Source organism: Mastigoproctus giganteus, chromosome 1, assembly GCF_048544385.1.
Source record: "Mastigoproctus giganteus isolate SK-2022 chromosome 1, ASM4854438v1, whole genome shotgun sequence".
In the NCBI taxonomy this organism is placed as follows: domain Eukaryota; kingdom Metazoa; phylum Arthropoda; class Arachnida; order Uropygi; family Thelyphonidae; genus Mastigoproctus; species Mastigoproctus giganteus.
This window is the reverse complement of record NC_143575.1, coordinates 234,465,213-234,482,724: the sequence shown is the minus strand read 5'-3', so window position 1 is coordinate 234,482,724 and position 17,512 is coordinate 234,465,213. Positions and strand designations below refer to the sequence as shown.

The window sequence follows — 17,512 nt, the reverse complement described above, 5'->3', positions numbered from 1 at the left end:
TGTTGACTCCACATTTCATGAAAGACAAACTCTCTTGTGATTCACTAACTTTCACAAATTATTTGCACATCAATGAAATTGTTGGTCACTTCATTTTTCCTGTTGGTTTCAAATTAGGATTTGGTGACTCACAACTGGTTCACTTCTCACACAGGAAAGATCTAAAATTAAGATATCTAATGGATACAGCCAACTAATGCCTGCTCAAATTACAGCTAACTCCATGTTTAACTGAGCAACTGTCCTTTTTTGTTGCAAGTAAACTGGTTTCCACACAGAAGGCCCTCCACATTCTGAGTGTACTTTTTCTACTCATGGCTAGAGATAAAAATATTATTGTGTACACCTAGATTCCCCTGCTCTTATGGTCTGAACGACCATAAGAGCAGGGGAATAATTGGATTTTACAGGAGAAAAAAAGTTTGTATTATGTAACTGTGTTAATTCCATTTGATTTTATTGTTTTTTTTTTTTGGCAGCAACTAAGATCATGAGGCACCATATTATTGTATCTGTAAATTGCATGTATTCTATGGTTGGTTTATTTATTTTGCTGGATAAAAACACCAAGGATTTTTTTTGGGGGGGGAGGGGTTAAAATTTATGCCTGATACTGAGTAGCCATGACTATGAAAATTATCAAGTTCATGCAAATTCCTTCTGGCTCAACGAATTAGAATCCATGCCGTTTTTTATATGGCAAAAACATAGTGATCATAATCACTGTGCTATCCATGAGGGAATAGTTTTAGTTTGGGAATCATTACACAATTACAATTACCAGTCTTTCAATGTAACATTAACTAAAATGTCTTCATTTGTCACTCTCACTACATGATGTATGTCAATGGTTTTATTAACTTCTATAACTTTGGAATACCTACAGTTAAGTAATTATGGAAGCTCATTGCTAGTAACAATACTAGCATAAAAAAAAGTTGGTTTCTCTAAAAACAGCAATGGCACATTCATATGAAATACTATAGAAATTTTTTAAAACTGAAATATATCTCATTTACATTTAACTGACTACCAAACAATCTTTACTAAAGTAATAAATCATGTAGTTGTAATTCATTTGTATAAAATTATTGATTCACAAAAAAATTTCTTGTTCACAGTTACAAGCCAGGGGTTAAAATGTAAAATAACATGTATTACTTTTCCTTCAATTAAGTTTCATAATTCTTGATTATATTAAAAAAAGTTTAAAATAAAATGCGTAATACTTAAATATTTTAATATATATCAATTTAGTTACCTGATTAAAGCAAGTGTAGAAATGGAAAACAAAGACTTTAATTTCACCAAAACTGAGAACACACACCAAAAATTTGCCACTTTATCCTTTAAATAAATGGAAATAAAAAATTATCATTAGCTCACAGTGTGTTTATTATGTGTTTGAATAAAATGTGAATATGTATGCATTCACTTCATTTTAACAACACAAAAAAAAAAAAAAAAAGAGGAGAAAGCCTAATATGAAATGCATCCAAATGTTCACAGGTAACCCTGATGAGCCAAAAAACCATGTAATGAATTGTGCCTTCTCTGCTTGGTTCACCATTTTGACAGCTTACATTCAAAGTGCTACCGGTGGTGTCAGGAACTTAGTATGTTCATAAGTTATGAAGAAACGCTTTTGTATTTTGTTTAGTTTACTCATAATAAATTTTTAATGTTATTCATTTGTAATAACTCTGTGTGTGTGTGTGTGTGTGTGTGTGTGTGTGTGTGTGTGTGTGTGTGTGTGTGTGTGTGTGTGTGAGAGAGAGAGAGAGAGAGAGTGATAATTAATATATATATATATTTTTTTGTTTTAGTTAGGTGTTGGCACATTGGCTTCTATGGCCATAATGCACCTCCCAAGATTTTTGCAGTACTCTGATCCAAGCCTGAGGCGGGATTCGAACACGCGACCTTTGGGTTGCCAGGCAGGCACTTGACCCACCCAGCTAGCCTGGTCGGCAATTAATATATATATAATTTAATATAATACAAAGTATAATAGTTATCCAAAACAATTTGGACTGAGGCCCTTTCAGATAGTCAATTTTTTCAGAAAAGAAATTTTAAATGCAATCTATCTACAGTTTAAAAAAGTAAGCAAGAAAAAAAGCATTAATGGGAGAAAACTTACAGTAATTTACAAAAAAAAAAAAAAAAAAAAAAACAGAATGGTAAGCTTGCACTTCATGCTTTGCTTTTAGTTCATGCATTGTTATATGAATGTATAGTATGTGCCTATACCAATCACATCACAGTTACAAGCCAGGGGTTAAAAGTTCTTGTTTATAGTCCGGCATGACCACCAGGTCACAGCAGTTAGTTATTTTGACAATGAATACAATCAATCCTTAACCATAATTATCGGTCACACAGGCTTGAACCATGGTCCATACAAAGTATGTGTAGTTTTACACTCTCATGTGTGACCACTTGGCTTTATGTAATGGTGAATCTGTAGTTCACAATGGGATTATACACCTAAATTCCATAAAATTTCAAGATTGAGCAGAAATCTGGTCATAAGATTGCTGGATTTTAAAGGTCTGGTTGCACAATTATATGATAATGGTCAGTTTAAATATTTATTTTATTTTTTTTTTATTAAAGGTTATTTTTCAGATGCACAATTGTTTTACAAAATGTAAAGAATTTGAAATCACAAACTATCTTCCCACATAAACAACGGATTACTTTATAAATTCATTTTTCTGTACACAGAGCGAGCTTGGAAAACTGAAGCAGCATAGATTAGCTTGGAAAACTGACCATGTCTTTCACTTTTCCAAGTTAAGAGAGCAGAGACATGGTTCAGTGCAGTCACACCATAATCAAATCAGTCCTCACTTTGCACACCTTACTTTAAATTTTTTTAAAAAACAATTTTGTTCAGTGATGATCAATAATTAGTAAGATCAATTTTCATTTTAGTATTAGTTTAAGTATTGGCAATATGATGTATGAAAGCAAAGAGTATATACAGCACCAGCAAAAACAAAAAAACCCCAACATCCATCCATTCCTTCAAATAATTTGTTCAAACCTTCTCTAAATTTATTCAAATTACCAGCCTTCACACAATGCTAGGTGGAAGTTTATTCTAATAATTGATTACTCTTTGGCTAAATACAAATTTCTGTACATCTATACTGCATCCTGCTGCTATCTTTTCCAATATAAACATATGCCCTTTCATGTGTTTCATCTCAAAAAAAAAAAAAAAAAAAAAAAAGAGCAAAGATGCCATCAGCATTTAGTTTACTTAGCCCTTTTAAAGCTTTATACACTTCAATTATATCATCCTGCATATGCCTAATTTTCAGAGAAAGTTTACAGAACTCCAGCCTTTCTTGGTAAGAATATCCTTTTGTGCACCTAACTAATCTTGTTTTTATTCTTTGCACCCTTTCCAACAGATCTACTTCCTTCCTAAAATGAGGTTTTCAAATGTGTATGCAGCATAACCATTGCCTTATACAATGGGATAATCACTCCAGCCCGACAGGCAAAGTTCCTATATATAACTGATAGAATCCTATAGGTTATTCACCAGCTTGTTTGCACTACAGAGAAAATTTCATGAGGGATTTATTTTAATCATCAAAATATTGATACAGTAATACCCCGAAGTTACGCGATAGGTGGGTCCGACGAAAATCGCGTAAGTCGGGGTACAACTTTGCATATAAATACATATAAATTTTGCTTAATTGGGACCAAGGACTAACAAAAACACTAGTTTAGAAGAAAAATATTAATAAAATTGCAGTTCTTTATACATATTAATACAAAATATGTATTAAAAAAACAAATGACTTACGTTAAAAAGTTATTTCGATGTCGATGGCTTCATAAAATCTAACAAATTCGTCTGACGACACAGCGCGTTCCTTTTTTTCACGCAGAATTTCTTCGTAGCAAGCTAATAATTTTTTTATTCCTTGCTTTGTAGCTATAACGCGTTCTTCGTTGGAGTCTATGTTTTCTAAAATTTTTAAGCCCTTTACAATTGAGATCTTTTCAATTTTCAACCTGTCAAGTTTGCAATTGTCATGTGCTTTTCGCCGTTGCTTCATTTAGGCCTGTAGCACGTGCAATATCACATGGTCTTTCATTTCGCTCAAAGCGTTTCACAATTTCATATTTTTTCTCTATCGACAGAGGCGGACTGGCCATAAGCCTTACCGGGGAAACCCCGGTGGGCCAGTGTGATTTTGGCCATAAACCATAGTGTGAGGCCACTATAAATTTTCCCGGGTAAGAATTTTTGATCCAGTCCGCCTCTGTTTATCGATAATTGCTTTTCTTTTTCTCTCTGAATCTGCAGTGTCTTCACCAGGACGCTTCCTTTTCACACCTTTTAATTTTACTAATTTTTAGGGAATAAAGCACAATTACAAAACGAGGAGCACGCTTGATACGCATAAACAAAGCTGCGCGCATGTAGCAACTGAATAAACAACACCATAAAGGCAGAGATACACTATTAACACCTCACATTTCTAGGGGTTACTACCATAAAACAATAAAAATCCAGTTGCGTTTCTGCTAGTGAAATCTGTTATAAACTGGTAGTAAACTCGATCTAATTGCATTTGCGATTATACCGATAGCTGGAATTGTGTTGGTTTTTATGTTATTATGGTGAAATGTGATATAAAAAACTTCACTGATATAAAAAACATAAAAGCAGCAAAGTTGAATTTTGTTCATCTTTCGCTCTCAATCTCCGCCGTTGCACCGGATATCGATAACATATGAAAAACGACCTTGAAGATAGTGGGCGGCAGCGTTGCCAAACGAAAAAATCAAGAACCGCGTAACTCCGAGTTCGCGTAAGTCGGGGTATTACTGTACAAAGAATATACAGTTTCTATATTCTTCTTCTTCTTCTTTGGTCCTTAACTGGCAGCTGGGGGAAGCGGTTGGCCACGCAACCAGTATGCTGCTGTAGGTGCCGCAGGGTTTCAGACTTGCTCTGTGATGTTCTTCCATACCTTACGATCCATGGCTTCAGTCCTGGCCTGGTTAAGGTCGAGACGTCGGCTCTTCAAGTCATCTTCCACTTGCTTGGCCCATGTTTTCCTAGGCACGGTCCGTTGGATGCTCCATTGGGTGGGTCGTTGTCTCCAAAGGAGTGTGGATGGTATTCTGTTCGTGCCCATTCTACATACGTGGCCAAACCATCTGAGCCTTCGCCTCTGGATTTGGTCGGCAATGGTTGGTTGCTGTTGGCATCTGGCGCAGATGGTATCATTAGTGATGCGGTCGCGAAGAGAGATGCCCAAGATCTGCCGCAGGCATCGCATTTGGAATACCTCAAGTTTGTTCAAATCTAACTTGAGACAAATCCATGTTTCCGATCCGTAAAGAAGAATGGGCAGGATCAAAGTCCGGAAGAGTCTGATTTTAGTCTTTGTGGAAATGTTGGTCCTCTTCCACAGACACCATTTGAGCGAGGCGAACACAGTGGCCGCCTGTCCAATTCTGCTGTGGATTTCCATGGTGGATGCAACTTTCTTCTCCTAGACCAGCGACCCAAGGTATTTAAAGTCCTGCACTTGCTCGATCTGGACGCCTTCGAGATAGATGGTGGCTTGCGACCCATCTGTTGTCAGGGCCTTTGTCTTACCAGCATTGATCTTCAAACCGTATGGCCGGGCAATGCGGGCAATGTCGTAGAGGATGTCCGTGGCTTCAGTGTCGTTACCGGCAAGGATAGCACTATCATCAGCAAACATCAGGTCAGTCACATAGTGATCCTTATCATATTGTATGCCCTGTCTGTTTCTGAATGCTTGCCTCATAATGGCGTTGACCACGATGTTGAAAAGCAACGGGGAGGCTACATCCCCTTGGCGGACTCCAGTTTGGATGGTAAATTCCTCAGATAAATCGTTCTGGATGCGCACCTGGCTGGTTAAACCGTTGTATGCAGTTTGGAGGAGTGTGATGACTTTTCGAGGTACATGTTCAACCTCTAGTAGTTTCCATAAGGCAGGCCGGTGGACACAGTCGAAAGCAGACTTAAAGTCAATGAAAACAATGACGGTTCGCTGTCCACACCGGATCCTCTCCTCCATCAGCTGACGAATGGCAAAGATTTGATCACAGCATCCTCGCCCGGGTCTAAATCCTGCCTGTTCTTCTCGACTGGTTTGCTTGCGATGTTTTTGCAGTCTTGACTGGATGATCTTCATAAAGACCTTTCCGATGATGGAAAGGAGGCTGATGCCACGGTAGTTCTTGCAGTCCCGGTTATCACCTTTCTTGTGGATCGGTACGATAATGGCTTTCCTCCATGTTAACAGAATTTGTTCAGTGCACCAGATGGTTTTGAGGAGTGAGTGTAGTCGGCGAAGCAGTACATCTCCCCCGGCTTTGATCGCTTCTATGGTGACTTGGTCCACTCCTGGTGCCCTGCCATTCTTCAGGGATTGTATGGCTGCTTTCACTTCTACTGTAGGCTCAACATCGACCATGGAGACCTCAGGGGGGTCGATCGAGAGTGCTGTTTCTGGCAGTCCCTGAGGTGGGTCGTGATTATACAAAGCTTTGAAGAATTCACTCCACCGTTGCAGGCGTTCGGATGGTGATCGCACGAAGGTCCCATCAGCATTCTTGATGTTGTCACTAGTCAATTTGGTCTTTCCACTCAGACATCTGAGGGTGCGGTAGAGAGTGCGGTACTCGTTTTTGGATGCCGCCACTTCAAGATCGTCTGCCACTTGGTTCCAGTATGCTTCTCTTTCTGCTGTCATTCTTTGTCGGACTTCTCGGTTTAGCTGCCGGTACCGTTCAAAGTCGACCAACTTTGCCTGTTTCCGTTTGTCCACGAGGTCGAGGCACTCGTCTGATATCCATGGTTGCGTTCGACGTCGGGCAGGTGGACATAGGGGCTTGGCACATTCCAGAATGGCATCAGAGATCTGCTTTTCTTCTTCATTTATATCCTCGGGCACGGCCAGCATCTCGAAGCGGTTGGATAGGGCGATCTGATATGCCTGTTTGTTGGCAGCATTCATTAGCTGCCTCCAGTCCAGCTTGGCTGACCGAGATGATCTTTTTGCATGCCGTAATTTGAGCTGCACCTTAGCCCGGATGAGGTAGTGATCAGATCCGCAATCAGGTCCCCTCATGGCACGAACGTCCATGAGTGATGAGCGAAATCTGGCATTGATCAAAATGTAGTCCAGGATTGCTGAGTCCTTGCCAGATGGATTTCGCCATGTAAGTTGATGTTTTTGAGGGTGCTGGAAATGGCTGTTTCCAATGATCAGGTTGTTAGATGCGGCAAAGGACAACAAACAGGTTGTTAGATGCGGCAAAGGACAACAAACGTAGTCCGCTGTCATTGATTGTCGTTGTCTATATTAAACATATTAGAATATTTCTATATTAGAATATACAGTTTCTATATTAAACTTGAGAAGGACATTATGTGGAATTACTGTCCTGACATTGCTGGGTGGTCATGAGCAAGAGTGCAATAGCACGAGCTCTTTGAGTGGACCAGGGTTCAAGCCTGTGACTGCTAAATATGATTAATGGTTTGTATTGATGATTTATTGTAAACTCCACTGATCTGGTGGTTGTGCCAGAGTATAAACAAGAAATTTTTTTTTTTAAACACATAGGTTTAATAAAGATGTTTTACCATGTGAAGTATTTAATTAGTTTGTCGGAACAAACTGTATATTGTTTGTATCAAAATATTGATACAAAGAATATACAGTTTCTATATTAAACTTGAGAAGGATATTATGTGGCATTACTGGCCTGACATTGCTGGGTGGTCAGGAGCAAGAGTGCAATAGCACGAGCTCTTTGAGTGGACCAGAGTTCAAGCCTGTGACTGCTAAATAATGTTAATGGTTTGTATTGATTATTTGTAAACTCCACTGATCTGGTGGTTGTGTCAGAGTATAAACAAGAAATTTTTTTTTTTAAAATACATAGGTTTAATAAAGATGCTTTACCATGTGAAGTATTTAATTAGTTTGTCGGAACAAGAGAATAATTATTGCAATAGACCCAAATAGTCCCACCAAACAAATAAATTAGCTATGTTTCAGATTTGTGTTTAAATCTGAAACATAGTTGATAGAATTTATTTGTTGGGACTGTTTGGGTCTATTGTAATAATTGTCCTATCATTCCAGTAAACTAATTAAATACTTTATGTAGTAAAGTGTTGTTACTAAACCTAGTTAGTAGTAATTCCATGTAAGGTCCATTTCATGTTTACAACTAAACAAATCATATTGTATTTATTTTTCAAAAACATACATTAGCCTTTCTTTTTGTATCACTTTCTAAAAAACTCAAAAGTTTGTATCTTTGGATCTCTTTGTATATAGTTAACTTTTCTATGTACATATTACAGAACCAAACCAGGCATCAACGAGAGAAATCTGAAGCATAGCCAATTTATTTGGTTGTTGGAACTATTTGGGTCTATTGTAATAATTATCCTCTTGTTTCAATAAACTATAAAATCTTTGATGTAGTAAAGTGTCTTTACTAAACATACAATTTCTATCTATTCCTGACTCTAAACATAAGTCCTCCCCTTTTTCCATTACTTTAGGTATTTGGCAATAGAGGTTTTGTCATTATAAAGAGGGTGCCACTTCCAAATGCAGGTAATTAGAAAGGAATACGTATACTGAATTATATGTATATACATATGTATTATAACAATATAAAATTTTAATTATATCATATTAGGGTGTTAATATTTAGGTTTGATCCTAAGATTTCATATTTTTAAAATACTTACAACGATTTCATAAACAAATTTCATACAATTTATTAATTGTCAGACAATGCATAAGAGTGATAAACAGAAACTTTAAACTATTCATAATCAAGGGAAACTTGCTAGCTTCTATTATCAAGTTTATTTAAGTATATTTCCCATTTTTTGCAGTGGTCAATACTCTGCAAAAACAGTATGGGCAATATGCTAGACAAGCTTGGCATCCCAAATATGAAAGGATAAAAAAAAAAACTTAGGCAAAGTTAAGAATCAGATTATAACATACTAATATAATTTTTTTTTTTAAAATTAAATGAGCAAGCATATCTTATTCACAAAATTTCATTGAAACAACTGTCCTATGTGAGGGACTTATGAGATACAAGAATTAACATTCCTGTCAATATGACATTTAACAATTAACATTTAAAAATCCTTCATCTAATACAGTTGTTAAAGATAATATAAAATATTTTTATTTCTGAATGGCATTTTTATATTTAGGTTTGATCCTAAGATTTCATATTTTTAAAATACTTAAAGATTTAGTAAAACAAATTTCACACAATTTATTAATTAGGTATTACCTCATACAATCCTCGGTTAAATGGAAATAACCTGTATAGAACATTCAATGTATCACTGATATCAGTAAGAAACGGTGCCCAGCTGACAGCAGTAACAATAACTACTACAGTAGAAAGCTTCAAAAATCTTGAAAACCTATATAAATTCACAAACACAAACATTAAGAAAGAAAATATATTTTAAAAATATTACTAATTATTATTTAATTATTTTGTAGTCTTAACTATTCTGGCAGATTATATTTAATATCAATATAATCCAAATATATTTAAAGCTGTTACTTCAATCAGGCAGTGGTCAGAACACCGCCAAGCATAACAAAAACAGTTCTGTGGCATCTGACAGGTACCCAATTTTTCTTTATATTTTGGTTTTTTTTTTAAATTCAGCCAGAAGTAGAGCAACACTTGACCTTTTACTAATGGATTGTAATACTTATTAAATGTATTTTTTAAAAGAAAATTTTAAAATATTGCAGTTTTAACCTGTTATTTTTAATAACTTTTATTAATTCTGCTGAAAATTAAAAAAAAAAGTTCAAATGTAAACATGAGACTATTAATCATTTCCATTTTTCAAGTTAACTATTATGTGCACAAAATTAAGAATGCACACCTTTCTGTTTATTACACACACGCACACACACAGTAAATTACAAATGTAAATTAAATTAAAAGGTTAGCAGACTGTACAATACCAGTTTTGATTGTATCTGCATCCTGCAATATGCAAATACTATGAAATCCAGTACTATACATATAAAAACAAAAAAAGGTGGGGGCTAAATTAAGAATAAGGATGTTTCATACATCGACACGTATATATTTGGAGCGAATGGATGGATGAAATGGGAAGGTATTTTTTTTTTTTTTTTGGCTGATGCTGTATAAGCTTGCTTTCTTGCATTATATGCCTCTATTAATGCTAATATACACACATATATATGTTACTGTTAGTCACTTCCATTTTAAAGTTGAGAAACTGCCATCCACACCTTTCAGTAAGTTTTCCCTATCTGTTTATACAGTAGATATAAGTGGGCCTTAAATCAGTTTTGTTTTAGTTGCTGTGCAAGTTTGGAGTCAAGATATGATGGAAACAACAATCAAGAATTGCTTTGCAAAAATTACAATTAACATTGATGAACTACTCTAGAAGTGATCATTGTTTAAGCATTAGAATGATTGCATCAGAACTCAGTATGGACAAAAAAAAAAAACAGTTAGACAAATTTTAACTGAACATTTAGGCATGATAAAAGTGTGTACCAAGGTAGTGCCAAAAATTTTGAATGAAGATCAAAGAATGAGAAGTTTGTGAAGATATTTTGGAAAAAACTAAAGATCCAGACTTCTCGAGTATTGTAATTACTTGGGATTAAAGTTGGCTGTTCCAGTACAACCCAGAAACTAAAAGGCAGCTAATGCAATGGAAGACAAAACAAAAAAGAACAAAAAACGTAAGAATGTCAAAATCAAAAATGAAAACCATGCTTCTTTTCTTCAATATTAAAGGAATTATTATAGCTGAATACATTTCACCAAAGCAGACTGTTAATCAAACAAAGTACACCGAAGTTAGCATTAGTAGAGGCATTTGATGCAAGAAAGCAAGCTTATGCAGCATCAGCAAGACAAAAAAAATTAAAATAAATAAATATATAAATAAAAAATAACCACTTCCACTTCACCCCTCTGTTCGTTCGAAATACCTGTCCAGCTGAGCCTTAAACTTATTTAGGCTATCAACTTCCACGACAAGGGATGGAAGTTTGTTCCACCCGCTGGCTAAAGGCAAATTTCCTCACGTCTATCCTACATCTGTCTTTCCTCAATTTGAATTTATGCCCTCTCAGGTGATTATTCTGAGCAAGAGGAAGAATCCCATCAGCATTGAGCATGCTCAAACCATTCAAGGCTTTATACACCTCTATCAGATCACCTCGCTGGTGCCTAGTCTCCAGACACTGTAATTTGCAAAACTTAAGCCTTTCTTCGTAAGAGCACCCCTTTGTTCCATTCACTAATCTTGTTGCCCTTCTCTGTACTCGTTCCAGCATCTCTACATCCTTCTTGAAATGAGGCCTCCAGACCTGTATACAGTACTCTTGGTGTGGCCTGACCATTGCCTTACACAAGGGAATAATCACCTCTTTATCCCTGCTAGAAAAATTCCTATATATCATCAACAATACACCATGAGCTACTCTTGCTGCCCGTCTGCACTGCTCAGAAAACTTCATATCTGCCTGCACAACCACCCCCAGGTCCCTTTCATTCTCTACCACTGTCAGTGTAGTACCACAGAGTTGATACGTTGCTCTGGGGTTGCTGTTTCCCATAACGTAGTACTTTACATTTGTCAATGTTAAACTTCATTTGGCACCTCTCAGCCCATCTGCTCAACCTTTCCAGATCCTGTTGCAGTAGCATAGTGTCAGTAGTGTCCCTGACAACCCTGCCAACCTTCGTATCGTCTGCAAACTTGGACATTAAGCTTGATATACCATCATCAATATCATTTATAAATACAGAAAACAATAATGGACCCAATACTGAACCCTGAGGGACTCCACTAATAACATTAGTCCACGAGCAGTGTCCATTGATTACCACTCTCTGTCTTCTCCCCCTCAACTACCCCTTTATCCATCGCAGCAATTTGCCTCCAATGCCACACTGCTCCAATTTGTGCAGCAGTCTTCCATGTGCAACAGTATCAAAAGCCTTTCTAAGATCCAAGTATATAATATCAAAGTTATTCCCTGCATTCAGTTCTTTTGTGACTGCATCATAGTATCCAATCAAATTGGTCAGGCAAGACTTCCCTTTAACAAAACTATGCTGTGTCTGAGCTATAACTGAAGTCTTGTCTAGATGATCCTGCAGTGCTTCTTTAACCAGTGCCTCCATTAATTTTCTGGGAACAGAAGATAAACTAACAGGTCTATAATTACTTGTGTCGCCCTTAGATCCTCCTTTGTGAATTGGGGTCACATTTACACATCTCCAGTCCATGGGTACTTCCCCTGAGTCCAAGGAAGCTCTCATAATTATGGCTTAGGGTTTGCTTACTTCCTTTGCTGCCTCCCTTAATATAACTTAACTGGATAGATCCCATCCACCCCAGGTGCCTTTCTTGTAATTATCTTCAACAATTTCTCCTCCACTTTACTCTCAGTTATTACAAGATTCTCTAGCTTACTGCCAGAGTTCAATACACCTCTGGCATTCCCCTCGCTGTATAACTCCTCATGTGTGAATGTCGATGCAAAATATTCATTTAGTTTGTTAGCTACCTGAGCAGGATCATCAACAGTTGACCCATCGATATCAAGTGGACCAATCTGATTCATCCCCCTCCTTCTAGAGTTTACATAAGTAAAGAACTCTTTGCTGTTTTTCTTTGCATCCCTTGCCAAAGATTTCTCGTAATCTGCCTTTGCCTGCCTAACCTCCTTTGTAACTTGGTTACAGATCAACTTGTATCTATCATAGGCTTCTGTGTCACGTGTTAATTTGTATCTCTCCCATGCATTTTTCTTCTCTGCCATATGTCTCATTAGTTCATCTGACATCCACTTAGGCCTAAACCTTGAACAATATTTCTTAGTTGGTATGTAAAGCCTAGTAGCTTTCAAGATAAGTTCTTTGAATGCTTCCCATTTTGAATTTGCTGTTGGTAACATCATCAGTTGGTCCCACTGTATAGAATTTAAATACTGTCTCAGTCCACCGTAGTCGCCTTTACGAAAGCAATAACCCTTCCCTTTACCCCTAGTGGTAGTTACCGCTTTGAGTAAATCCCACTTCAGCACACTGTGATCACTGCCACCTAGTGGTTCATTTACCTGCAGATTCTTAATGCATGAAGAATCACTACTGATAATCAAATCAAGAGTATTACTCCTTCTAGTTGCCTCCCGAACATGCTGATGTAGAAAACAATCATCCAATAAATCCACAAAAGCCTTGCTAGTGTGTGAGTGACCAGTCCCCAAATTCCAGTCAATATCTGGGAAATTAAAATCCCCCATTATAAGACTCTCTGATTTACTGGCCCACTCTATTTCCCTGTACAGTTTCTTATTATACTCATCAGAGTCATTAGGCCTATAGCACACTCCTACTCTCAATTTTGATCTCCCAATGCTTATGTCACACCAAACTGACTCGACACTGCACTGTCCAGCAATGTCGACTGGCTTCACTTCCCTGGATTTTATGTATTTCTTAACTAATAGCATAACCCCTCCTCCCTTCCTATCCTGTCTATCCTTTCTGTAGACATACTCCCCAAATTCCAGTTCTGCATTCCTTATATCTGTGTGACACCACGTCTCTGAAATCCCCACAATATCTGCCTTTGATGTTTTGAGCAATACCTCAAATTCATCAAATTTATTTACTAAACTCCTAGCATCGGTGTACACGCAAGTATACATGCACCTGTTCTTTTTCTTAGCTACCCTAACACAACCCATGTGTTTACTTGTACCCCAATGATTCCCAGCAGTCTCTGAAATATCCTGCATCTTATTTTCCAGGCTGCGGCTCATTCCAATAGAAGCAGTGCAAGAATCACTTTCACCTCTGCCAGTGGCTACTGTTAATCTATTAGTCCTTATATCCCCCCAATCTAGCAGTTTTCCGACCCACCTAACACTGCCTCGATAGCATCAGCAAACATTCTTGCACCCTTTCTATTTAAGTGTATCCCATCCCTGTAGAATCAGTCTCTCCTGTTAACAAGTACAGACCAAGCTGAAAAAAATTCTACCCCTTGAGCCTTGCACAATCTTTCCAGGGCCGAATTGATCGACAGGGCTCTTATCATATACTCCCTCCTATCGTGTCTGGGCAGAATTGCAGACACTTTCAAATTCAACCCTAATTCACGGATTTTTTCAACAGTGACCTGTACTTGTTAAGTAATTCCCCTACTCTTAATATCATTAGTGCCAACGTGTACAACTGTATTACCTTTTGTGCCCTTAAAAGATGATATCCGCTCTACAACGTGATCAACCTTTGACCCTGGCAGACATACCCTGGTCCTGTTCCACCTATCCTTTTTACAAAGCATGTTTCCCGTTTCCCCGAGAATAGAGTCACCAACAATTACTAGTTCCTTTGGGACCAGGGCATTCTGCCTTGGGGACTGCTGCTGTGTTGCGTGATGACCAAGCTGTGTTGCGTGATGAAGATATTTTGGAAAAAACTAAAGATCCAGACTTCTCGAGTATTGTAATTACTTGGGATGAAAGTTGGCTGTTCCAGTACAACCCAGAAACTAAAAGACAGCTAATGCAATGGAAGACAAAACAAAAAAGAACAAAACACGTAAGAATGTCAAAATCAAAAATGAAAACCATGCTTCTTTTCTTCAATATTAAAGGAATTATTATAGCTGAATACATTTTACCAAAGCAGACTGTTAATCAAACAAAGTACACCGAATTTCTAACAAGGCTGCAAGAAAAAATCCAAAGGAAGAGACCTGAATTGTGGAAGGCTGGTTGGATGCTCCAGCACATAATAGGCTTCTCTGTTCAACTTTTTCTAGCAAAAAAATAAACCCCTGTGTGTGAACATGCACCCTACTTGCCAGACCCAGCCCCTTGTGACTTCTCTTCTCTAAACTGGAAAGTATATTTAAAGGAACCAATTTTTAGTCCAATGAAGATGTTCAGAAAAACAACTGAAGTGTTAAAAGGGCTTATAGAAGGTGACTTCCAGAAATCTTTCTGTGCTTGGAAGAAACCTGTGGACCAGTGTGTGCAAGTCCAAGGCAATTATTTTTAAAAGGATAATTTGTAAAGTAGGAAATATTTCATTGTAACATTATTGCTATTTAATAGCCACACATTGTATTAGAGTGGTATTGCATCATCTTGTTTATTAAAGCATCCACCTGCTGCTATCTTCACTTCCTATTCAGCAGGGTATGGTATCAATTCAGTTAGTTCCAAGGAAGAAAATTATTGCTCCTGATAAGGAAAGCTTTTTTAGTTGACATGCAGCTGCAAAAGTTGGCTGTAACTAGTCTACTGTCAAATTTACTTAAAAAGAAATGTGAGAACAGAGATGTCAAAAGAAAATCTGGAAGAGGACTGAAACAAAAGTACTGCACACTAGAACAGAATTTTGAAGCATCTATGCCTCTATGATCGCTGTGCAAGTTCCACAGACAAAATCCACATGATGGAATAAATGTAAGTGAGGACTGTCTAATGAAGACTTGTGATGAGTGGTCTGAAATATATCCACCTTGTAAGAAGCACTTACTGATAAAATCTGCAAGGAAAATATAGATAATTTGGGCTTAAAGAACATGCTAATTGGACAATTGAGCAATGGGAATCTGTAATATTCTTTGATGAACCAAAATTAACCTCCATGGAGCAGACAGTAAATGTTACATTTGGCAGACAGGTGTGAGGCAGTAATTAAAGCTCATGGTGGGCTAACAAAATACTAATATCTGTTATAGAAGATCTAATGGTATTATAACCATATTTGTTTACTGCTGGTATATACAGTAAACCCCCGCTATTCGCGGTCGCTGATTTAATATAAAATGAAACCTAAAAAAAATGTGAATTTTAAAGCGCCGGGAACATTTTCCACCATAAAAAAACATGGGCGTGGCTAAAATTATCTTTCACGGTCAAAACAGAGCTCAGTGGGTGGGGGGAGAGGGGTGACAAAATCACGAGCGTGTATGTTTTTCGCTAATCCTTGTTCAGTATGTGTTATGCGCTTGTCATGGAAGGTTTTGTCATTTGCTTTTAATTTATATGCTTATAAATAGAATAAATTTATCATTTTATAAATTGATATGCTGACAAAAGTGATAAATCTACCATTTTTCAGTGTAAAACAGACTTTTTTGAGTGTGTTAACAGAAGAAAGTGACTTTATTGTGGACAAGTTCTTTCTAACCCATACAAAAATATGGCTACGAATAACAAGGGAAATATGAAAAGATCAAAGGTGATGACATTAGCGAATAAAATTGAGTTATTAGACAAAATTTCTAATGGTGAAAGTGTCTCCTCAGTGGCAAAACATTATAAAATCAATGAGTCAACGGTACGATCAATCAAAAAATCGGAAGAAAAAATCCGCCATAGTGTCCGTGAAAATATGCTAATTGCTTCAAAAATTTTCTCTGTAACTCGTGATGTTAAATTAGAAAAAAATGGAAAAAGCTTTAAATCTGTGGATAGAAGACCGAACTCAAAATAAGATTCCGTTAAGTTCACTCATCATTCGTGAAAAGGCAAAACTCCTTTATCAACACTTTAGCGAAACTGGCTAAAGTGTTGATAAAGGAGTTGTTTTTCTGAAGATGTTCAGAAAAACAACTGAAGTGTTAAAAGGGCTTATAGAAGGTGACTTCCAGAAATCTGGAAGTCACCTTCTATAACTTCCTGGCGATAGCACTGCCGGGATAAGTTTTTTAGCTAGCAAAAGCACTGGTTTGAAAGATTTGTTTGAAATTTCTAATAAATGTTACATTTAATATTAAATTGTTTCTTATTTTCATTTTGATGCCATATGCTTGCATTTCACTATGTACTGTCTATGTACATAATCATATTATGAAGGTACATATAATACATACATACATAGACAAAATTTTAGACTAGTTTTTCTTATATATTTCATACTTTGGAATGGAACCCCTTTATTACTATGGGAGCCATAACTCAGTATTCACTGCATTTCTCAGGAACGTAACCCCCGCAAATAGCGGGGGTTTACTGTACTTTCTATCTTATTACATAATGTTAATTTCAAACATTGGTCACAATGAAAAGGTATTTATATGGCCTGCAGCGTATTTCTGTGATTATTTGAAAATAAATGTCTAAATAATTTTTTCTTTAATTTATTTTCTTAACAATAAAATGCATAAGCATTTTACAATCAGTGTATAACACCTGAGGCTATAGAGGCAATTACTTTAATTCTGATGCTTGTTTTGGGATAAATTTTACAGTGATGCAATTTACATGGCTGCAACTGCGTGTACACACACACACTGTCATCACTGAATTGTGACCTCCCCATTCATTATGGATTATGCCACATAGTTCTCATTATAAAAAACTGAACAGCTTCATATGCTAGAGCAGTGGCAATCTGC

General features: G+C 36.9%; 1 protein-coding gene across 1 annotated transcript in view; it reads right to left on the bottom strand.

Moving 5' to 3' along the window:
* The window catches only part of gny (ALG6 alpha-1,3-glucosyltransferase garnysstan), a 75,391-nt gene that overhangs the window by 25,721 nt on the left and 32,158 nt on the right, over nt 1-17,512 (bottom strand). The window contains exons 8-9 of the mRNA XM_090369149.1: nt 9,358-9,493; nt 1,262-1,347 (exon numbers count right to left, since the gene is read on the bottom strand). Of these exons, the coding sequence (XP_090225275.1) occupies nt 1,262-1,347; nt 9,358-9,493 (222 nt within the window). The remainder of the gene's footprint in view (nt 1-1,261; nt 1,348-9,357; nt 9,494-17,512) is intronic.